Genomic DNA, 24,184 nt, shown 5'->3' on the forward strand with positions numbered 1-24,184 from the left:
AATACCACTAACAATAGAGTGAACTTCCTTGGAAACCCATCAGGGATACACAGCCCAAAGAGGCTTAGAGCACCCATGAAAATGCCCAGAAGCCTTATTTTATAAACATAAGTAAAGTCAGACTCATAGTAAACAGTTACATATGAGATATTTTACATTCATTTCCAAAAATCAAAAGTCAAACTCCCAGCCACCTCCATTCTGAGGGATGGGGGAGGGGCAGGGGGTAGGGTCTCCAGTTGGGGTGGTAATCCTCAGCAAACTTGGCTACTGGAATTTTCATTGGCTGGTGACAACCTTTGGTTTGCTCATCTGTAATACAGGGATTGTAATTCCTACCCAGAACACCCCACTGAATGTGAAGACCAAAAGGTGGTGATGGAAAATTTCAAATGGGCATCCCTAATCAGCAGCAATGCCGAGGTGCTCAGGGTTGCTCCCTCGGAAAAGGAAGTGAAGACGGGGAGAAAAAAGAGTATTAAGTAAGTTTAGGGACATTACAGGGAAAGTCCTGCTGATCTAGATGCACTAATTGTTGTAGATATCCATCTGGTAATTACAAGGAAGTGTAGTTAACATTGTTCCCCAACTTCCCCTCCTTCTAGGAGGGTGTTGTTGGCTGCAATGCCAGAGGCTGTCTGAAAGCGACATCTTGTGGCCTTTGTGATACACTGCCCTTGGGTGTATTAGGTGTTCCCAAGCCTTTTCTTTTGTTAAAGGGCTTCAAAGAGGCACCATGGAATACCCCTCTTCCCACATGTCCAAAACAGGCAGGTTGATAATCTGAAATCCTTAAAAACAGCCTGTTTTATGTACTCAGCCCATTTACTTAGTGAGGGTAAGAGAAACAGACTTTCCATCAACAAATCGTGGGTTTCTTTGTGTTCAATGTGGGGTTTATTACATGCACTAGTGAACATGACACTGAGTTATTTGGAGCTCTCTTCCATGTCAAATTCTTTTCCTTCTCTTCCTATGGGATACTTTTAGTTCTCTTATTAAGGGAAGAATACAGTCTTATTGAAAAATCATGTAAAAAATTTAGGCTTTCTGGTCAATAAAACATTGTCATATACTTTATAACATATCTATTTTTGAGTAATATCATTCCCAATTGACAATAAGCCCAAAGAATTCATGTTTATTTGACACATATGATTTTCAAATGCATGTTTAAAGGAAATAGGTTCATTTAAACCCATAAGTCACTTGCAAATAGGGTTCTCATTGGCAGTTTTTCCATAAATATTGAATTGGGCAAACAGAAAAACAATCTTTAGTTTTGCAATACAACATGATCTTCAAGGTCAAAATTGGCTCCCCAGCTAGGTGGCAGGATCATTGTAACAAATGTCTTGTCCATCAGTAAAATTTTGGGTGATTGAACATAATGGAAATTCAGTTCCACACACCAAGCTTGTTTGCAGCATTTAGTTATAGAATCTTGAAATAAATGACCTAACAGTTGCAGACACTGAACACTGTTCTATTTTATATTCCATTTCAAATTCTGAATGCAAAACAGAATCTGCAAAAGAAACTTTTGTTTCAGGAAAGGTTGCTTTTAATACTGTTTTTTTTTATTTTAAAGAATCAAATATCACGGGAAATATTTTTAGTTTGATTTTCACAAATTCGTAAGCCAGAGATATAGAAAACTAGACTTCTGTGTTTTATCTTCTTGGTGTGCTTGGTAAGAAAGGCAGCAACAGCACTTAATGGGTGGGGAGAGAAAGTTCTAATGGGAAATTAAATATCCAGTCTTGGTGGTACCATCATCACTTCTCCTCTGGTGTCTCTGGAATTAGACTGTCTGCATTTGAGTTCTGGCTCTGTAATTACTCGGTGTGTGACCTTGGATGAGTTATTCAGCTTCTCGGTGCCTGAGTTCCTTCATCTGTATAACTGAGGATAATCACCGTACCTACCCAGTAGTGTTATTACATGAGTATGTGAGATAAACCACACCAGTGCTTACACAGTATCTGGTCTGTGGAAAGCATTTAGTAAGTATTCACTACTAGAACTAATGAGTTCTAGGAATCATAGCTTCTTTCAGCTGTTAGGGATCTCCTAGTATTTATTTGATCCAGGTTATTGTCCACACTTTCTTATTTTTATTCAAGAGTCTATAACTAAACCCTGTGAAACATGTCCCTGGTGTGTGGGGAGGGGTATCGAGGCAGATGGAATGAGGGCTCTCCCCTTTTGGGGCAGTGAGGAGGGTTATTGCAGCAAGAAACTAGGAGAGGGAGGGAGTTAAGTTTGGGGGTTTCTGACACCACCTCATTCCTAGGATTTTCCCTCCCTGCCCCTTCCTTCCTTTCAAACCTTTTCTTCTTTTCTTTTCGGCCCATTGTCTCATCAGTTTATTTATGTAATCTCTTGTCTCACAGAAAGCAGGTTTTTGCCCTGGACGGGTAGCTCAGTTGGTTAGAGTGTCACCTGGGCATGCCAAGGTTGTGGGTTCAATCTCCCGTCAGGGCACATATTAGAAGCAACCAATGAATGCATAAATAAATGGAATAACAAATTGACTTTCCCCCCTCTCTCCCCCTTTCTCTCTCTCTCTCTAAGATCAATATGTAAAGATAAAAAAAATAAACCAGGTTTTATTAATTTTTCTTGAGACTAGAGCGGGTGAGGTTTGACATTTACTTCTGTTTCCTGCAGGAAACACTTTCCCAAAGTGTGTGCAGTCTCAGCCTGTTGTGTGCTGTTTGCCTTTATGCTGCAGAATCCTCAAATTCTCTAGTGGACTTTTTCCATTGCTTTTTGTAGAGAGAGAGAGAGTGGAAGGGAGAGAGAGAAACAACAGTGTGAGAGAGAAGCATCAATTGGTTGGTTGCCTTTGGTATGCGCCCAGACCAGGATTGCACATACCTGGACCCGGGGTTGAATCCGAAATCTTCTGGTTATGGGCCAGAGCTCTAGTGGACTTTTTTTACTACTAGCTATATTTTTATATATGTATATGTAAAATATACATATATGTGTATGATTGTATGTGTATATGTGTAAACAGGTACACATATAATCACACATAATAAGGGTACAGCTCAAGTAATTTTTATGAATTGAACACAAGTGCTAGATTAAGCCCCAGAACATTACCAGCACCCAGAAGCCCTCCTCAAACCATCTTCCCCACCAAGGGTAACCACTATTCTGATAGCTAATGGATTAGTTTTGCTTGTTTTTAAACTTTTTATTAATGGAATCTCACATCCTCTTTTATGTCTGGCTTCTTTCATACATGTTTTTTAAATTCATTCGTATTGTCACATGTAGTTATAGTTTTTTCCCATTCTCCCTGCCGTGATAATTCCACCCTGTGAAGTTACTACATCATGGATTTTTCTGTTCTCCTGTTGAGAGCATGTGGGCATTTTCCAGTTTTTGCCAGCCTGGTCATTTCTAAGCGGTGACTCACATTTCCAGGGCAGGCATTGCCCCCCCCCCAAGGGTGAGCATCTTTTATCTTGTCCCCCCCCCCCTCTTCCCCCGGCATGCTGGCAGAATCCTTCTGCCAGATCTTGGAGGCCTGAATGCTCCATTTCCGGTGGTCGGGGTGGAGGATGGGGGCCATGGGCCATGGGCAACTTGGGCAGAGTTCTGTTTCTGCTTCTTCCATGTCGTTGGCCTGCTGGGGCTCCGGGGCAGTCAGGCTTCCCCCTCACGTTGATTGCCTGGGCCCGAGGCACCCAGACTGGCATTTATAGCCTCGGGGCAATCTCACCTCTATGATTTTTTAAAAATGTGCTTTCATTTAGGATAATCTAAAATGAATTAAATAGGCATATTCTGGGTCATCTGAATCCAGCTACTCCCGATGAGGCAGTTTAAGGAAGTGGTAGAGTGGATTGTCCGTGTTCTGATTCCCACTCTATATTCCAGCCGTGTGACCCAGGACATACCCACCCTCTGTGTCTGAGTGTCTGTAGTTGCAAAACGGCGGCAATAATCATTCCTACTCTAGGGTCCCTGTGAGACCTAAATGAGATTATGGCTGCAAAGCATTCAGCCTGCTGGGCACTGAGTATCGGCACTCAATCACCCTTTGATTTGTGTGTATCACCTGAGCGGCCCCCTGCCTGTCAGCGGCTCCCGAGAAAACACAAAGGTGGACTGAATGGAGGAGTGATGTGTTAGAGCTGAGTGAAGGCTAAGTGACCCCGCGGCCTGCTGAATAAATGAAGTTTTCACAGCAGTTTAAGTAGAGAAAGGCAGTGTGATAATTGAGTCATCATCACACCAGGCAGGCTGAATTCAAAGGAACGTGCCCGTGAGCAATTGGTGCTGTGCTTGCATCGTGAGCTGCAATTTATTTTTCAGCAGAAGCTCATGTATCCCATTATATCAATGTTGTTAATATGCTTTTTTCTAATGGCTTTGTTATTTTGTTTGCATTTACTTTATGTTTGGCTTTCATATGAAGGATATACACGTGTTTACATTTAGTGTGAACATATTTAAGTGATTTTCTTTACAAAAACAATTTAAGTCAACACTATGTCTTAAAAGGCATCCCTACAGTTTCCAGGTTTGAGGGACACTGCCCTGGGTCTTTTGCATTGAAATTCAGGTGGAGAAAAATCTAATGTATTTCCTCTTGGCTCAGATCCCTAACTCCCCACGTGTGCCAGGACTCTCCAGTAACAGGCCGGGGGACCAGAGCAGAGAGGGCAGCCATGACCTTGAGAGCAAAGACGGCCAAGCTAATGGCTCTTCAGCACTTTCAGAGCCTGCGGCGGGCAGTTTCTCCAGGTCCACCCCACTCCAGGGCTGTGAGCATGGACTTTTACTTTATTTTGTGATATAGGTAACCACGGTGTTACTGGTCTTGCTTTCTAGTATTTCTACCTTTGCATTCGGGATCTGTGAGATTCGCGGCTCTATGGGATGAAATGTTTCCCATTACTTATAACCTGGATGTTCGCAGGAGTGCCTGGTGTCCAGTGAGATCCGGGGGGATGGATCCGCGGTCCCCGCTGCAGCGCCTTTCCGATGCTTCTGAAATTCCGGGGAGCCAATGTGCTTGAGACCAGCGGGGTCCCCGTGTTTTCCCTCTGCATCCTGTAGTTTAATTTTTTCATCCCCACTTTGGCTTCTACCCAAACCCAAAGAATACTTGTCTATTTCTTTCATTTCCACTGAAATGTACAAGATTTTTACCTGTATAGTAAATATTACTGAAGGTTTTTAGGAACATTTTCCGGGGTGGGGGTAGGGTGGCAGTGCAGGGAAGGGAATGAGAGAGTTTGCTCCACAGCAACACCAGTGACTTAAAATCCAGTGGTTGACACCTCTGTTCTTAAAAGTCCTTTGGCCGCACTGCCATGTTACTTGAACATGGCTTCTTCTCTCCCTCACCTTTCTCTCCCTTCCATCCGAAAATTTCTAGTCCTTTCTAACAGAACTGTCGCCTGTCTCTCAGCCTTGTCTCCAGAGTCTCACCTTTCCCCCTCCAACAGTGTGTCGAGATACTTTCCCTAAGTTTCCTGCTTCAGATGCATTCTGTTGCCAGGAGTTTATAGGACTGTGGGCTGCCCCACTGCACTTACTGAAGCTGCTCGCTCTGCAGGCTGCTTGCCTGGGAATTCAAGAAATACCACCCACATGAGCCCCTGGATGATGTATCCTATCCATTTTACAGGTGTGGGGCCAGGAGCTCAGAGAGGCTGAGTGAACCATTCAGAGCCACACAGCCAGAGAAGTGGGGAAGTAGAAACTTGCACCCAGGCCTGGGGATGTGACCCGTGTCATCACACACAGACAGGATGTGTGCTGTCTGATCATTCAGGCGTCTGAGGTCGTGTTGATCCCGGTGTAAATGATTAGCATGTGACAGCTCAGTTGGCCTTGGGGCAGCTCCAGCAGCCCCAGCAGGTACGCGCATTCTGCAGGAGTCGGACTGCCAGTTCCCTCCCCGTGCCTTCCTCTCCCTCCCCTCTCTTGCTGGCTAGCTCCTGCTGATCTTCAGGTCTAGGAACAGGACTGCTACCTGATCTGTAGGGCTTAGAACAAAATGACTCTTGTGACTACACAGGCCCCATGGCCATGAAGCCGGCTCTGTATGGAGGCGACACCCCTCAGGAAACATCTCTGGCTCCCCGCCCTGAGCTAGGTGTTTATCACATGCTGCTGTCATTCCCTCTTTATGCACCGGTCTCCCCATTAGCCTACGAGCTTCTTGAGACCTGGGTTCTGTTCACTGCTGTTTCCCTGGTGCCCGCACAGGCCCTGACAAAGGGCAGGAACTCACTGGGCACCATGGGGGGTTGGGGCTCCTGGAAGTGAAACCTGGAGGAAGCAAGCAGGCAATGAATCGTCATCTCCATGCAGGACCCACCCAGGACCCCTGAGGTCAGACGAAGCATCACTGAATGAGCCTGGGGTACTTTCCAGGGGATTCAAGTGTGAGGCGGAGGTAGGGGAGGGACTAATCTTATCTCCAAGAGACTGTGTTAATCATTTACTGCCCGGGATCCCACCAACTCTGTTCCTCAGGGCCAAGCCAGGTATAACCAGCCAAAAAGGTGGGGGACAGGCAGGGGACAGAGTGCACAGAACGGACACAGGGCCCTTCCTGGGGGCACACAGCGTGGTGCCCGTCCCCTGGTTCTCTGCCTGGCCCACTGACCCTCCTTCAACTTCCTGAGGCTTGTTCAACCCCCATGCCTCCTTACTCACCCTCCCTACTCAGCAATATGTGTGGCAACAGAGAAATATTTCCCAAAGTCTCTCAAAGTAAGGGGGAGGGAGGGGGGTAGAATTCTCAAAAGTTTTGAACAGCCCTGACCAGTGTGGCTCAGCTGGTTGGGCATTGTTCTGCAAAAGCAAAGGGTTTCTGGTTGGATGACTGTTTGGGGCACATGGCTAGGTTGTAGGCTGGGCTCAGTCCCTGGTCAGGGAGTGTACGAGAGGCAACCGATAGGTGTTTCTCTCTTGCACTGATGTTTCTCCCCCTCCCGTCCTCTCTAAAATCAATTAGTCAATCTGTAAAGTTCTGAACAAAAATGAGCCTTCACATTGATCTCCCCTGATTCTCACAGATTTCTTTTGGTTTTAAGTGACAGAGACCCTACTCTGTACCCAGAAAAAGGGACATATTAGCTCAAAACCAAGAGGCTCAAGGGCAGGTGTATCTTTAGGCATTGCTGGTCCTTGAGCCCAAATGTCACCAGAGCTTGGTTGCCCTCTTTTCATTTCTCTCCCGGGAGGATGAGAAGGACAAAGTGCAGCCCTGCTCTCTGGGCTGTGCCTTCAGGTTCCAGTTAGCACAGACCTGCGCCGCAAAGCCAAGCACGACCTGGAGAGAACTACAGTGGTGATGGTAATGAGGGTGTTCTGCAGCCCTCTCCCTTTCACACATGCTGCGGGGTGAGGTCCAGTCTTTGCATTAGTTGACTCCATAGTTATTGGAGAAATAGGAAGGCCTTGCAAGAACCCGAGGCGGCAGGGCAGTGTCTCCATGCTGTAGTGTCTCCCCACCAAGGCTGTGCTTTCTACCTGGGACTCTGGGCCAGGTATGAGGACACGGACTTGAGGTGAAAGAGCTGGCGTCTCAAAGCCAGGCCATCTGGGTCCCACGCTTGTCCTCTCAGGACCTTCTGCTTGACCTTGGATCTTGTCACTGGGCCTCAGTTTCCTCACCTATAAAATGAGGGGCTGGACAAAACCTCTAAGGCCCTTCCTTCTTAGCTCTTCACTTCTGTGGTTCTAGGTCAGGGAGAGAAAGAAGACCAGTCAGGATTCTGGTTCTGTTCCTGCCTTGGCCATGACTCAGTAGGTGACCTTAGGTAATCCTCCTCTGTTTTGGACTTGTTTCCCACCCTCCAACAGCCCACATCACATCAGAGGGCTGTATAAAAGGTGGCATGGAGCAGGGCTCTCTTGGGACCAGGATTCTGGAGGCCTGTTCCTTGGCAGGCTCACCACTGAGAATCCTGGGCAGTAGAAAACCCTAGCCTGGGACCAGCCTTCCCGTGAAGTCTGTGGGCCCAGTACCCCTGCTTCTGGGGTCTGCACCCCCAGTCATGTGGCCTCAAGCCTCCTTTGCCTGCTTTGGCATTCGGACCTGGCTTGTATTTCCAGACCCAGCAGCCCATAGGGGCCTCAGCCAAAATGTTCAGTTCTGCTGAAGGCTCGTCAAAGGCTGTTCTGAACGAATGGGATGGCCTAATGCTGGGTGGGACATTGAGGAAGCAGATGTGAACCCCATCCTCAGTGAGCTCATGGTCTAGGGTTGGGGAGGAGGGCCAGTGCCATTACAGAGGGACAGTGTCCTCACCACAGAAAATAGGAAGAGATGATTTCATGTTGGGGACTCTAGGGTGGTATTTTGCTTGGGACCTTGAGGAATGGGGAGGATCTGAGATGGTGCTGCAGGCTGAGAGTAAATGCTAACAGTTGATAGGGTCCAGGAGGAGGTGGGTGATGAGGCTGGAAGGAGCATGGGGCCAAATCTCACAGGCTGTCGTGGCCTGGAGGGCGTGACCGGGCTGGGGATGGGGCCGGGAGGCTTCTGGCTTCATCAGGAACCTTTTGGTTGTAAATGATGGGGACTGAACCTGAACCAGTCCTGACACAGGCCATTTATTGGAGGGACTGAGTGTTCGAGGAAGGCCTGTGCATCCCACAGGGGAAGGCTCAGGGGCTGCTGGCCTCAGGAACGGCTGTCAGAGGCTCAGACACCATGAGAACCTACCTCTTGGTCCCGCTACTCTTTGTTTCGGCTTCTTTGTTCTCTTTTGTGGCCAATGAAGCATCTTTACATGGAGGAACCCTGGGGAAGGGGCTTTCTACTGGTGCAGCTCAGGTCAGGTTCCCACTTTGGATCCATCACCTGCGGCCAGAAGCTGGGTCACCTGGTACCATAGTAACTGTCAGCAGAAGGCAGGGGAGGGCAGCCTCTGAAGGAAGGGACGATGCTGAGCAGGTGGCCCCAGAGCTGTCCCTTGAGACTCGAGCAGAGGAATACAGCCTGAAATGACCTGTGTTTTGGGCTTAGGAACAGGCATTAAAGACGACAGTTTTCCCCCTTTTATTCATAAAAACAAATTTGCAACAATTTATTAAAAATTGATACCATGCAATAGGGGTTCAAGAAATTCCTCATTTACATTTGATTCTGGTAGTTCCAGTCTAATTTAAAGCGTTTGTGCACTAACATCATTGGAAAACACCTTCAGGCTGAAGCCTTTTTGGAGATGTACGGTGTGTTTGCTGTGTAGAAAAGAACAGACCGTTACGTAGCTAGAGTCACTTCTGTGGGTCTTATTATTTGCAGGGAAATTGTAAAAAATGGGTGAACCTACGGTATCATTAAGACAGAGAATGTACTTTGTGGGTTAACCTAGAAGATTGTGCATGTCAGGGGTCACAATGGGTCACAGATGCACACACGCACCGCCGACTGTCCGATGCTTTTGTTTCTTTTCCCCTCACTATGCTGGAATAATATTTCTACAGGTATTTTTTTGTGTGTGTATACATTATGTACAATGAATCCTCTCTTTCTCTTTGAAAAATTAGTGTGGCCCTTTAAATTAAATCTGATTTTGGTGAAATCAAGAAAGCAAGTAAATACTGCTAATACACAGTGAGTGACAACACCGATTTTTAGTGCCAAAAGACAATGACTTCAACTTGACCTGTGATGTGTTAACATTTTTCCCCCCTAAAAGCTACAGTACCTCCATAACCTCTCTTTGGGGGAGGGGAGAGGAAAGCTATGCTACGTGAAATAGGGTGTTTTGAAATGTTGGCGACGGTAGGATTCCTGCCCTTTTGTCAAAGCCTGGTGGTGACAGCAGCGTGTTCCTGACTTCAGGGGTCTGGGAGGAGATTATTGCCTGCCTGTTGAAGCTGCCATTAGGTTTCTTTAGGGAGTGAGCGGCTGCTCGGTTGTGCAGATGTCCTGGACATTGTCATTCAGCCTTTCTTTAGCAAAGAATGAACCTGTCTAGGAATGTCACAAAAGTCACAGGGAGCCTCTCTTCGGCTGGCTGATCCTGGTGGAGGGCCGTGCCGGGAGCTTCTCTGGGTTGCTCCCCTGGCTGATGTGGGGCTGAAGGTCATGGTCATCCTGATACCTCATGGGTCAGGGCCGCTTCGCTGTTTGGTCCGAAGCTTTCCTGCACAAGATCAAGTTTTGATCCTCAGAGTGACCCTGTGAGGTAGGCAGGATGGGTGTTATTTCAACCCCAACTCGTTGGAGACGGGAAACTGAGGCTGAGAGAGATACTGGTGACTTGCCCAAGGTCATGGAGGGAGTCAGCAGTGGAGTGAGGACTTGAACCCAGGCCTGTCTTAGTCTCAGGCCAGTGCTCTTTGGGGTTTAATGAAAAGGGTGAGCTTATGAATGAGAATCAGTGTGCCGACTAATCACCCCTGTGACCCCCATGGGCACAGCTCACTGGCTTGTCTGGACTGAAGGCTGCCTTCTGGAAGCCGAGGGAAGCCCCCAGCTGGCAACTCTTTCCCCTGCTGCCACAGGGATGTCTTCTAGAAGAATGCCCATGATTCACTTTGGTTAGAAACAAAGTCAGTGGGGGAAACCAACCCGGCAAGCCCTTGGGCCCTGGAGGGAATAAAGTGCACAATCTTTCTTTTTTGTGTATGCTGGGAACAGACATTCCAGGACTGGCTCAGGTGGCCCTCCTTTTTACCGGGAACATCTGATACAAATGCAAGGACATGGCCAGCGTGGTGGGTGCATGACCGACTGTCAGTGAATGCTGCAGAGCGTGTCTGCAGTGACGTGCCCTAAATCCCCACGGTCCAGAACGCGTGTTATTGTGTTAATGTGTGGCATTTATCAGAGAGTAAGGTCCCACCAGGAGGCATCGCTCAGCCTGCTCCCGCACCCCAGGCCTGGCCACCTGCCGTGGAGCTGCACCTGGCTGCCCTTTCTGCAGGCTCCCCATTCCAGGAAGGCTGGGGTTGGCTGGACTGGCAGCTGGGGGACTGGCTGCCCTGTCCACTGCCCTCCCCAGAGGGGAGGAGGGCTGGCCTGGGGGGCCGAAGCCAGCGATGTGTGTGCAGAGGCAGAGGCCGTGTCCCCAGAAGCCCTTTCTCTTCCCAAAGCTGCTCAGTGACTTCTATCTGGAGTTCTAGTGACTCTTTTCCTTGCCTAAGGTTTTTTCTTTCTTCAAAGTTTCAAATATGCCAGTGTCTCCTGTTTGCAGACATGAAGAAAGAAGTCATTTCCATTCCTCTTCTTTGTGAAAGGATAAAAACTTCACAAATAAGGCGCGAGGTCAGGTGCCAGGCGCGCCCGTCCTGTCCACCCGAGTGCCCCCAAGCAGCCCCCTGAGGCCAGCTGTGGCGCCCCGCCTCTCTGCAGCCAGATCCGACCGTGCTCCTGCAGCAGATGCCTCTGCTCTGTGTGGTTCCGTCATGGGGGAGGCCCCGGCCCCAGGCCTTCCGCCCTTACAGGCCCGAGACCATCACTCGGAAGGAAGGTGGCACATGTCTGTGGCGGGGGCTGGCGGTGGGGCTGACGCAGGGGCTGGCACAGCTGGCGTCCACGCCTCCGATGGATGGGAGGTAGGCGTGGTGGAGGATGGGGAGCTGGAGGGAGAGCCGGCGCTGGATGCTGTGGCCGGCAGAGAGAGAGAGAGAGAGAGAGAGAGAGAGAGAGAGAGAAGGGTTAATGAAGGCCATCTGGCTGCTCACCAGAAAGTTCCTTGGACTTGCTTTGGCTAAGAGGCTGGTGGTAGGAGCACAGTTTTCTCTGACCTCAAGATCTGACTATCCTGTCATCTCACCATTCACTGTCTTGCAGGTATTAATGCAGGCCCACCTGTGCCAACTACCGCCCTGGGAATAACCAGGGAGATAATGAGCGAGGAGGATGTTTCTTGAGCTTCTTGTGATTCCTAAGGACAAGGCTTTGCTGTGAACACAGACAGTCCCCACTCTCTACTCTTGCAAACCCCCCACATGGGCCTGGCTTTGGGTTCCCTCCCTGCAAGGTTTCCCAGCTGATCTGCCCTTCCCAGTTGGCTCTGCCTCTCCTGCCTGCCTGGGACCTCAACCCCACTCACTGGGCCAACTCTAGTCGGTTCCCTCCTGGTCTTTGGGCTTCTTTGGTGGCTAGCATTACTGAGAAGGGACACTCAGAGTTAAGATCTACCTCTTGCCAACTTCTCCAGTTGAATCTTCTGCTCTCTCTGTACACGCTGTCCTCTGGTGGCTTGTTTCCCCTAAAACTGCTCGTGGCCACTCTCTGCCTTTGCACATGCCGTTTCCGCAACCTGGAGAGCCTTGGTCTACTTCCCAGGCTGATGAACTGCTTTTCCTTAAGCCCAGTTCTTTGTATTAACTGTCTCAGAGAGTGAGCCCCTTCCTCCTCGAAGCTCCCAGAGCCCTCGGTAAATTTCTGAGCTGCAGCCAGAAAACCCTGACCCAGCAGGTAGATTGCGTGACTGACAGAGGAGCAGAGTGAAAAGGGAACTGCCTCTCGACTCCCTTCTTATTGCCACACCTTCTGCACTTCCTTCTCGCCAGTCTTCACTGCGACTGGTGGGTCAGGAGGTCCCCTTAGTGGGAGGAATGTGCCCAGGCCACCGGCCCTGCTCTTCTCAGCTGTGCCCTCCGCACTTCTCTGTGGGAGCTGGGAAGCTGCCTTCCCTGTGTTCTTAGGCCTTCTGTGTCCCCAGTGCCTGGCCACGTAGGGGGCGCTGAAACCCAGACTGTCACAAAAACCCAGGAGTCGAAGGCAGTATTCCCATTCCACAGGTGAGTTTATGTAACTTGCTCACGGAAACAAAGCAAGGTGGGACTCCTGCTTCTGTTAACCCGCTGAGCTTTGTCGGGCAGGCCAGGCACTTCACAGGGGCTGCCTGACCCCAGCACGCTGTGCCCTGGACCAGAAGGAGGGCGCCAGTGCGGATCTGAGATGGAAGGGGACAGATGCAGGGTTGCTCCACTCCCTGTGGACCTGCTGGCCAAAGGGGCTTCTCCCAAGAGATACTTCACAGATGTTCATGAGGTCAGGGTGTCGGAGACCTCATTTTGAAATGAAAGTTGAAGCTGTGTTAACAATCGCTTCCTTAAGGCAAGATGGTGTGGGCAGAGTCCAGGAAAAAGGGCATGAAGATAAACTCAGACCCAGGAAAGGGTGCCTTGTCTGAGCCTTCCTGGCGGGGCCATCTAGCTGGGCAAGGCAGGCACCTGTGTGGCTGTCAGAGCCATAGCATTCTGCTGTCCCGTGGGACCCTGTTCACATTTTCATTCATTCAACAGACACTTGCTAAGCATCTACTTGGTGCTCCAACATGTGTTCAGTCCAAGGGACCTGTGAAGGACCCGTATCTTACGGTCAAGGTGCTGACACTATAGTGTAGGGAATTGACAGGTGAACCGCCGATGCAGGCCATGTAACCCTCAGTGATTGTTCTGGACTGGAAGCCAGTGAGCCTTGGAGCTCATTGGTTTGAGAGGCTATTAGTTCTAACAGTGAATGGCCCAAAATGACTCTGCAGTTGGTGATTCAGCTGTTTTTGCTGGTTCTTCACTGCAAGTCACTTCCCAAGAGCCAGCTTGCAGGGTTGACATTTCTCATCTCTGCTTCCAATCTGCTGGGAGCTGGGAAGAACTAAACACCACCCATGGGAACAAAGTGAACTGAGATGCCCAGGTCTTTGCTGTGATGCTACCTTCTTACTGAGTCTCCTCCGACCGCCCCATTTAAAATTACACTCCTGACCCCCTTCCCTGCTCTGTTTTTCTCCAAAGCATCTGTCATTTAAAATACCAGGTTTTGTTTTTTAAATTAAGTTGTCTTACCAGATAGATTGGAAACTCCACAAAGGAAGCACTTTTTGTCTGTTTTCTTCACTGCTGTGTCTGACACATAGTAGGTCTCAGTAAATCATTAAGTAAACATGCTTAGCAAGATTAAATTTCCTGCCCTGGCTGGCATAGCTCAGTGGATTGAGCGCGGGCCTGCGAACCAGAGGATCGCGGTTCGATTCCCAGTCAGGGCACATGCCTGGGTTGCAAACCGGTTCCTTGCAGGCTAACTACCAGCAGGGGATGCACAAAAAGGCAACCATACATTGATGTTTCTCTCCCTCTGTCCTTCCCCTCTAAAGATAAATAAATAAATAAAATCTTTAAAAAAAAAAGATTAAATTTCCTATATAACAAGGGCAGTGCACTACAGTGGAGAACATGGGATTTGATATTAGATCCGAGTTCCAATCCTATCTCCTGCACTTAGCAACGGGGTGAGCTTTGACGAGTCACCTCCCCTCTGTGAATATTAGTGTTCTCATCTGTAAAGTGAGCATTGCCATCTGACTGCCGTGTGGGACGGCCGTGGAGTTCAAATGCAGTAACGCACCTGCCAACACGGTGTGAACTGTAAACTGTTCTGCAGGAGTCGAGTGCGCTCCAGCAGGCATTCTCAAGGGGAAGGAGGCACTTACTGTTCTGGGGAGTTTATGTCTTCTACGGGGTCTTTGCATGTCCGCGAGGGCTCTGTTGTGCTCCACTGAAGCTGGGGGTTTTGGTCGAGGTGATTTTTTAAAATGGCCTTTCCTCCATCTGAATGCAAAACAACAATATCATAACACACCATATTAACTCAAGTTTTAAGTCGACAATACACTTCTTTTTAGGTTGCTGCCGAAGGAGAGAGAATGCAAAAGAGCCCAGCCTCTCTTTGCATTCTCCATGCCTTGGTCACTTCCACAGCTCTCCGGGGACCAAGGCAGAGAGCTGAGAGCCCCCACCCAGGGACGGAAGTGGCTTGCTGCAGAGGTGTGTGTGGCTTTCCCTGTGCCCACCTTTCCTCCAAGGAAAAAAAGGTGGGGCGGTGGTGGGGGAGGGAAATCATGTCAACCAATGAAGGCAACAGACATTAGAGGTTCTAATCTGAAGGCCCTTTTCACTGGTACCCAGGGATGTAAAATGACAAAGAAAAATCTCCAAGGTATATTTCCCAAGAATTTAAAATATTAATAACAGTAATCTTCTGGTGGGAGTTGAAATGGATACAGCCTTTCTGGAGGGCGCTGTCAGGAAGCATCGGACACTGTGGGGAGCGCGTATGTTTTCCGCTCAGAATTCCCACTCTGGGAATCATCCTTAGGGAGTAATTAAAGATCCGCGTGGAGATGCATACAGGATGTTCAAATCAGTATCGTTTATGATATTTGGAACTGATCCTAATCTGTTCAGTATAATGGATTAGTTACATCCTAGTAGGTACGTATGGGGCCTCCATTCAAAGAAACACCGTGTGTCCACAGAACATAATGATGTGGCTGCTGTCAACCCACTTTGTGCCTCGGACAAGCTGGGGGGAGTTAAAGGAGTCGGAGCTATGAACCCCTGTTCCCCACCGAGAGATCTGGATTCATCTGGAGAGTGTTGCCTTCTTCCCCTGCACCGCTCAACTTCATACATGTCATTTTGCACCCATGGAGCGCTGTCAGTTCTCCTTATTCATGAGTCTGTCTTTGTAAACTCTCCCACTCACTAAAGTTTATCCGTAGTTTCGAAGTCAGTACTTGTGATGCTTCTGTGGTCACTTGCTGACACACACAAAGTATCGGAAAACTGGAGTTGCAGGACACGCACATTCCCCCGTGAGGTCGACTCTGCCTTCTTGTTTCAGCCCTCGTTCTATGAATAAGTGGATTTTCGTGGTCTATTTAGGGCCACATTTTTCATACTTTGGGGCTTTATGCTGGTGATTTCCCTGTTAAAAGTGGCCCCAACTGTATGCTGAAGCGCTGCCCAGGGTTCCTGAGCCGAGATGTGCCTGGAGAAAGCATGTGTGTTCGTTCAGGCATAAGTGGTGTGCTCCTGGCTGTGAGTTTGATGTAAGCGCATCCTCAATGCACAGTAAATAGGTGTCTTTAGACAAATACACATAAAGCAGGGTTTGTACTGATCCACCGACAAAAGTGCCAACCTGTAACAGACTTGCAGGAACTAACCCCGTATTTCCCCGAAGAGTGGTGGGTCAGAAGCCACAAATTCACATTTCACAACGACTTTATAAAACTTAAGTATCAGGGTAACGACAGTTGCCTGACATTTAGCCTTAGGAGAAACTCCAAACGTGGAATTGCTGGATTAGAACAACTTCTGTGCCAACCAGCAGTGTTCAGAGAGTGCCCCATTTTCCACCCGTCTCCTCTCATTCCCTGCAACTTTTTCATCTCTGAACTTGACCAGTCTAGCCTCATGGGTGAACATGGTGTCACTGCAGATTTACTCTGCACCACTGAGTAAGGGGCAAGACTGAGCATCTCTTCAGAAGCACAAGAACCACCTGTGCTTCCCGTGGTCAGGTCTCTCCTGCCCACTTCTCCTTTGGCTTGTTGGTCTTTTCTTATCAGAGTTCATACAGTTATACACACTTCATACACAATGACACATAATTTCTCCTTATACATAAGGGCATGGGCCTATTGCCTGAGTTGTAGCACTTTTTGGTGTACTTTGTTGTTTAACTTTTTGACTGTACTTATGATAGCATTCGCACTGTTAAAAATTTTTCTTTTGTAGTTTAATTTGTCAGTCTTTTGTGGTTTCCGTGTCTGGTATCAAACTTAAGAAGGCTTTCCCTCTTCTGAGATCATAAAATAAATTCTTCTAGTATATTCATGGTTTCACCTTTTATGTTTATCATTTACCCACTTGGATTTTTGTGTAAAGAGTGAGGTAAGCATCTAACATTATTTTTTTTCCAAATGGCTACCCATTTTTCCTGATGAAATGTATTAAATGACTACCTTTTCCAGATACTAAAATTACTAGGAGTAATTTTTATTCTTTCAATTTCCTTGTTATTTACCTCAATTTAACCCATTTTAAACAATAAATGTCTTGTATAATAAGTTTATAATATTGCTTTCATAATATACTAATTATATTATATACAATAAAATCAATTATAAGCATACTTATTACTTATGTGATATAAGATTTTTCATTGACTTAAAAATCTTATAACAGAAATGAATATATGCAAATGACAAGATGCAAACAACAGAGAAGCATATAAAATGAAATGTAAAGATCCCCTTCTCGCCCATCCCCCCACATACTGGCCCCCCTTCCACACAGGTGGAGACTGTTAACGCTTTGGTGTGTGTCCTTCCAAATCTTTGCAGAAGACACACTTGCACACACACACGCGTGTGTCTGTGTGCCGCGTAATGCTGGTCTTCATCCTGCTTTTCACTTGGAGGTCTTGTCATACCCGCACAAATAGATCCCCCTCACTTTTTCATAGCCGCATGGTGCGCCTTGTTTGGTTGTATCATAATCAATGAAACTACCCCAAATAATGACAATTAATTCCAGTTTTTCTTCCCTAAAAATAACGTTGTGGTGCCCAGCGTGCGTCTCCATCTTTGCCCACGTNAGCCCATCCCCCCACATACTGCCCCCCCTTCCACACAGGTGGAGACTGTTAACGCTTTGGTGTGTGTCCTTCCAAATCTTTGCAGAAGACTCACTTGCACACACACACGCGTGTGTCTGTGTGCCGCGTAATGCTGGTCTTCATCCTGCTTTTCACTCGGAGGTCTTGCCATACCCGCACAAATAGATCCCCCTCACTTTTTCATAGCCGCATGGTGCGCCTTGTTTGGTTGTATCATAATCAATGAAACTACCCCAAATAATGACAATTAATTCCAGTTTTTCTTCCCTAAAAATAACGTTGTGGTGCCCAGCGTGCGTCTCCATCTTTGCCCACGTGGGAGCATTTCCAAGGGCAGGCTCCTGCGGGTGGAGCTGCCAGGCGAGAGGTTTCGCATCTAACATTTGGAGAGGGCCAGACCGGCTTCCCACACGTTGCAGGAGAATGCTCGTTTCCACATTCTCACCAACAATGGTGACCTTCTAAAGGTGAAATGTAGGCGAGAAATGGCTGGTGTCATGGCAGCCTGCACTTCCCAGGAGGCTGGGGAGGCCAGGGCCGTGCTGTACCCCACTGACCACCCCTTCCCTGCACATTGATTGGGTGGCGGAAACTGAGTCCCATTGTTGGGAGAAGTGCAGGCGCTCTGTCAGACCGACGCGCCCCAGTCAGAACCCTGGGGACGCCGGCCACGTGTGCAGATGAGCACCTGGAGCCCAGGGGTTCGAGAAACGGAAGCCCCAGCTCCAGGCGGGGTGGGGCTCCAGAAGGACACTGGATCGTGGACAGAGGTGTGGGCTGCAGATGCTTCTGCTCTGCTTGTGTGACTTCAGTCCAGCCCTGCCCCTCCCTAACCCCAGGTTCTTCACATATCAAGTGCAAGGTTGGTGGCTGGGGTCCGATCCCCAGGCCCCCCCACTACAGGGGCCCCGCCTCCTCTTACCTGTGCTCTCGGTGAAGTTCCCCAGGCTGAGGATGTCATTGAGCTCTTGGTAATGGTTCTGTTTAATGTAGGTAGTCTTTTCTGGCGTGTCCTGCAGCTGCATGGTGACCTCTTCCAAGTCTTTATCCAGCTAGAAGACAAAGGCTCCAGATAAGTCAGAGCTCTGGCCCAACAGCCAGGCCTCAAGAGCCAAGAAGTGACACACAGGGTTACAGGGCTGGGCCTTGGGCTGGCTCTGGGGGGGCACTGAGAGCCAGAAGGGCTGCTGCGTGTTGGGGGAGAGACGCAGAAGGCTCCTGCCGGCTCTTGTTCCAGGAGAAGCTGCGAAGAGAGGGGCCTGGGCTTTGGGATGATGTGTCCAGTGCGGGCTGTGCCTTGCTGGAGCAGCCTGGGGCGGCGGAGCAGGGGAGAGTGTCACAGCGCAAGTTGTGAAGCTGGACAAGCTAGGGGCAAACCCGGGGCTGCTCCTTACTGGCTGTGAGCTGGCCGGTGACAAGTAAGTGTCAGTTCCTTCGCCTGTAGAACGGGGCAGTAATAGTACCTACCTCACAGGGATCTTGTGAAGATTAAATAAGATAATAGAATGAAAGTTTAGCCCAGTGCTTGACATATAGTATGAATAACCTATTACTATAATATTCCTGTAATTATTATCATTGATACTAGCAGAACCCTTGGGGGGGACAGGTCTGCAGGACTGGTCAGCTTTGGGTCTCACACTGTCACATATGTAGGTCAGTAGTGGTGCCTTCAGAGGAGTCGAGCAGGATAGAGTCCTGTCACTCCCAGGGTCCAGACAAAGTGACGCCTGCCTGAGTGTGGTTGGTAGGGTAATATTATGGGTGTAGTAATTTATAGTTTTCATTTGAACATTTCACCTAAAAGATCATATGGTGTGTTGAGTGTGACATTGTTAAGTTACAGAATTGCATGCTTATCATTTTGCAATAAAACAGGGGCGTTATTTGTGCTGAACCCACTATAAAACTCAGAAGCAAGCCCTGGCCAGTTTGGCCCCTGAGAATTCTGGGGAATGGGTGTGTGTTGGGGAGCGGATGGTAGTTAGGGAGGGGAGTGAGCAACTCCCTGCAATATAAGGGGGGCACCATACAAAATGAAAGGTGCTGTTCTAGCCCTGGCTGGTGTAGCTCAGTGGATTGAGCCCAGGCCTGCGAACCAGACGATCACGGTTCGATTCGCAGTCAGGGCACATGCCTGGGTTGCAGGCCGGTTCCTTGCAGGCTAACTACCAGCAGGGGATGCACAAAAGGCAACCATACATTGATGTTTCTCTCCCTCTCTCCTTTCCCTCTAAAGATAAATAAATAAATAAATAATCTTAAAAAATACTATGAAAAAAGGAAATAATTAAAAAAAAAAGGTGCTGTTCTGATATCAAGGGCACAGCCATGAATTGTTTAATAAGTTTTCACGTGGAGGAGGAGGGGAGAGAGACCTTTTTTTGTGGGACTCAAAAGGCAAGGCTAAGGGTCAAAGGGTGGTTCTCCTCCTGGAGAACCAACAGGAAGCCAGATGGTGATTCAACTCCAGGAGAACCAGCCCAATGCTGGATGGCTCTGGCAGAGGCTTGGGGTCTGGGTTTCTCTGAGTGAGCCCCGCTCAGGGATGGAGTGCGCACGTGGAGCCCAGGACCCGGAAGCTTTCCCGCTGTGCTCCGGTGGCAACGGAGGGCTGCTCCCTCTGGCAGTCGGCTTTGGGGGCACAGATGACTGTGGGGAGGGCTTTGTGGCGGACTCCGGGGAGCCCCCATGGTGGGCACGACCAGATTAGCAACTAAATATACAAGATGCTCAGTCACATTTGAATTTCAGATCATAAGGAATCAGTGTTTAGAATAAGTATATGCCCAATATTGTGTGGGCCATACTTACATTAACAAATACGATTGGTTGTTTGTCTGAAGTTAAAATTTAACTGGGCATCCTGTATCTAACCTGATGACCCTGTTCCTTGGGACTCTTAGCTAGAGACTGTGGTTCCTAACCTCCCCATGGCTCAGCGTGACGCGTGAGTTCTTGTCAATGTGACTGGAGCGAACCCCAAGGGTGCACGGTTTTGTTTCCCTTGTTGAAGGGCAATCCCCTGCATGGACTTCCTCTCTCTTTCCTTCCTGAGACTGAGAACAGGACATGCCTGCCTCCTGGCTTTAACTGTACAGCTGAGGACAGCAAACACCTGGGGGAGCAGCAGGCCAGAGTGAAGGAGTCTCATTGGCAATGACCTTGGGGAGCAGAGCTGCCCGCCCACCTGGGCTTCTCTCCTTGGCACTGTTATGTGAGAGAGAAATAAATGTATATTTTCTTTGGACGACTTTATTTGGGTGACTCTTTGGCACGGAGACTTAGCCAGTATCCTAACCAGTACACCCTCCTTTGTTCCTCTGAGTCCCATCGAATCCGAATTCTTCTATCAAACACAGGGCCCAGGCACCGTGGGCCCAGCCCCAACCACTGACCCAAAGGGAGGGGTGGGCAGAAGAAGGTAATTTGGTTTCCCCTCCCTGGTATAGGAAGTGCAGAATTTGAGGTTTGGCTGGGCACAGAGGAATCCAGTTTGGGCTGGATATAACTGAAATACTGAAGCTCCAGGTAAGGACCTTCTGGACAGAGGCCCGGTCTGCTGCTGCGCGCGCTCTCTTTCCCGAAGGTGTCCCTTCACTTCCTCCTCTCGTGGGATACAGATGCAGGTGATTACGGGGTGTGTAGGGAGAGTGAAAAATTGAGGAGGAGCACACAGTTAGGAAGGTACTTGTGAAGTAACAGAAGGTCTACTTTGTCCTCTGCTGCCTGGGTTCCCGAAAATCCTTATAATTTCCTGAGCGATAGGCATGTTTTTTTCTTTCATGAGGCAACTCTGGGTGGGCTCCCGGGGGAGGGCTGGTCAGCAGGAAGACCAAGCCATGATTAGATGCTTGGGATTTCTGGCCCCACCCTTTCCCCCTTGAGATAGAGAGAAGGGCTGAAAATGGACTTAATGATGGGTCAGGCCTGCGTGGTGGAGCCTCCACAGTAATCCCAGAAGTACCAGGTTCAGAGAGCTCCGAGGCTGGCAGATGAACCTCCACGCCGGGAAGATGACACACCCCAGCCTCGTGGGGGCAGAGCTCCCGTGCTCGGGGCCCTCCCAGACCCTGCCCTGTGTTTCTCATTATGTGGCTGTTCCTCCGTATCCTTTATCATACCCCTTAATAAAGTGGTGAGCGTAAGCATTTCCCTGAGTTCTGTGAGCTGCTCTAGCAAAGTATTTGAACCTGAGGAGGGGATCGTGGGACCCTCCGATCTGTAGCTAAGTTGGACTGAAGTTGAGGACAACCTGGGGTTGTCGTAGGTCCACAGCCTATGACTTGTGCTTGGCATCTGAAGCGGGGTGGGAGTGGCATTGAGGGACCGAGCCTTTCACCTGTGGGATCTGACACTGTCTCCAGGTAGACAGTGTTAGAACTGAGCTAAATTCTCGGACACCCAGGTGGTGTCACAGAGAATTGCTTGGTGTGGGGAACATCCCCACCTCCATATTTGGTGACCAGAAGTGTCAGAGGGGAAGTGTCCTATGTGAGAAGCAGAGGATACTCACAGGAGGTGTACGACTGAGGCTTTCCAACTCTAATCTGGAAGTTCACCGATCTCTAAGAATGCCTTTCTTTCTGGGGATGTCTGACTTGAATCAGGGCATTGCTGGGCCCCCAGAGCCTGGCCCAGGTGGGTGATAAACTTCTGCCGGATTCTGGCTAATGGCCTCTGTATAGTTCATGCCCTCGCTCCTCCCCCCCATTCTTGCAGCCGCAGTGGCAGCAGGTGGGACTGCACAGCCATGATGCAGGGCTGTCCCAGGGGAGGTGTGGTGGCAGCAGCAGGCCCGAGAGTCCCTGCATCCGGGCGGCAGTGCCGCGGGAGGTACCTCTGTGATCTTCATCCGCAGGCGGTGGTTTTCGGACTGCAGGCCCTCCAGGCGGGATGTGCTTGCTTGGTTCACGCTGGTGACTGAGGTGGACGTTTTAGAATCTTCTTTTTTCTGATTCTGAGTGAACTGGAACCGTCGGTTCTGAGTGGCTGCGTCTGGGTTTGTCCTCAGAGTGATCAGCTGCAAGGACACAGGCAGGTGTGAAGAGAGAGCCCCACAGCCCTCCTCCACCCAGTTCTTCCAGCAGGTCCTGCACTGGAGGCCATGGGGCCACAGAAGGGACACAGGACTGCCTGACATCCCCTTGTGTGTGACCTGGGCAGGCCCTTCCTTCTCTGGGTCTCCATGTCCCTCCTTTCAGTGCAGGTCTGGCCCCCAGACCCCTTTTCCACTGGCACCCCAACCACCCTACAGAGCCCGCCTTGGGCCCCCAGGCCTAGCTCCACTGAGCCTCGCTCTGCCTTGGGCCTTGCCCAGGTGAGAGAAATAAACCTGAGGGTGACAGTTGTGATGACAACGGGATGGAGGGAAGTGATGGCTTCCCCCTGTTAGAACCACCGATGAGTGACCAGTGAGTAGCTGTGTTGCAGACAAAGCCATTTATACATTAGAGAAAAGGTTGCCACTTGACCCTGATCTTATTCCTTTAGTCGAGAAACATTTGGGGTTTGAAGCAGGCTGTGGGCTCAGTCCTGCAGGGCAGGGGCCGACTGAGCCTAGAGCCCTGACCCCTGAAGGCCCGGAGCTCGTGGTCCAGAGGAGAGGGGCTGAGCTCTGTGCAAGGTCTGGAAGGATGGTGAGCATAAGGGAAGCCCAGGGGGAAGAAACGGCATACACCCTCACAGGGAGGCCTGGGGCTCGGGGCACTTGTGGAAAGGGCGGTTTGGATGGTGGACTGGGATTTCTGGGGGGACTGGAGGAGACGAAGGGCAGCGCAGGGTCAGAGACTTGACCTACGGAGGGTGACAGAGCTGAGTGGCACGGTAGGACCTGGGCTTAGACTCATGGGGCATGTTTTGGGTGCAGGCAGAGGAGCCGTGACACCAGCCTGGAGCCTGGGCAGGTGCTGGCAACTAGAGAAGGAAGGAGGGCACGCCAGAGGCATTCAGGGCAGAGCTGACACTGCTTGGGGGCTGACAGGGCACTGGGGAAGATGCAGGTGAGTGCAGCCAGCCTCTCGGGGAGGAAGGAGCCTGAGTGACTTCTCCCTGCTCCTCCTCCTGGGCAGACGCTCCCACTCCCGAGAGGGCCAACAACTCTCTCTGCTTCCTGCTGGTCTCTACCCTTGAGACCCACCAGACCCACGGAGGTCTGGCTCCCCTCGGGCTCCCGGGAGGTCAAGGTCTCCGGTTCCTCAGCCCGTTGAGGGGTGGGATGATGTTTGAAAACTACCTCCCAGGGTGGTCTTGAAGGCCAGCTTTTCAGATGAATGAAAAATGTAAGTGGCTGTTAAGGTGGCCATTCTTTCTGACCCACTGACACCACTGCTGCCACTCCACCTTAAGGGATTGATTGGAAACAAGGAGAATGTGCATGTAGAAAAAAAGTTATTTACAGTACAAAAAGCCTGGAGACGACTGTAATGCTCACCCACAAGAGATTAAGTGCACCAGTAAATATGGAACTTCCCCTCAGTGATGGTTATAAAGGTGGGGGAATGCAAAGGACACAAATTAGGTGAAAACGGCAAACTACAAAGCAATATTTGTGCTATAATCACAGCCATATCCAAAAAAAGCTTCAATGTCTAATTATTAAAAAAGCCCTGGAAGAAACACATCCAAAATAGTAACAGTAAAAACACCCCAACAAAACATCAACAGTGACTATTTTGGGGTAGTGGGACTATGTGGGGTTTCTGTACAATCTGGTTTTTACTTTTCTGCATTTTCCCAACTTTGCGTGGTGCGAATTGTGACCATCAC

General features: G+C 49.4%; 1 protein-coding gene across 1 annotated transcript in view; it reads right to left on the reverse strand.

Moving 5' to 3' along the window:
- Nucleotides 1-9,040: 9,040 nt before the first annotated feature.
- GABBR2 (gamma-aminobutyric acid type B receptor subunit 2) overlaps nt 9,041-24,184 on the reverse strand; it is a 337,904-nt gene continuing 322,760 nt past the window's right edge. Inside the window, exons 16-19 of the mRNA XM_037035951.1 lie at nt 22,257-22,439; nt 18,339-18,468; nt 14,442-14,559; nt 9,041-11,602 (exon numbers count right to left, since the gene is read on the reverse strand). Of these exons, the coding sequence (XP_036891846.1) occupies nt 11,437-11,602; nt 14,442-14,559; nt 18,339-18,468; nt 22,257-22,439 (597 nt within the window). The 3' untranslated portion in view covers nt 9,041-11,436. The remainder of the gene's footprint in view (nt 11,603-14,441; nt 14,560-18,338; nt 18,469-22,256; nt 22,440-24,184) is intronic.

This window comes from Sturnira hondurensis, unplaced genomic scaffold, assembly GCF_014824575.4.
Source record: "Sturnira hondurensis isolate 20B ecotype Veracruz unplaced genomic scaffold, ASM1482457v3 Scaffold0022566, whole genome shotgun sequence".
Classification (NCBI taxonomy): domain Eukaryota; kingdom Metazoa; phylum Chordata; class Mammalia; order Chiroptera; family Phyllostomidae; genus Sturnira; species Sturnira hondurensis.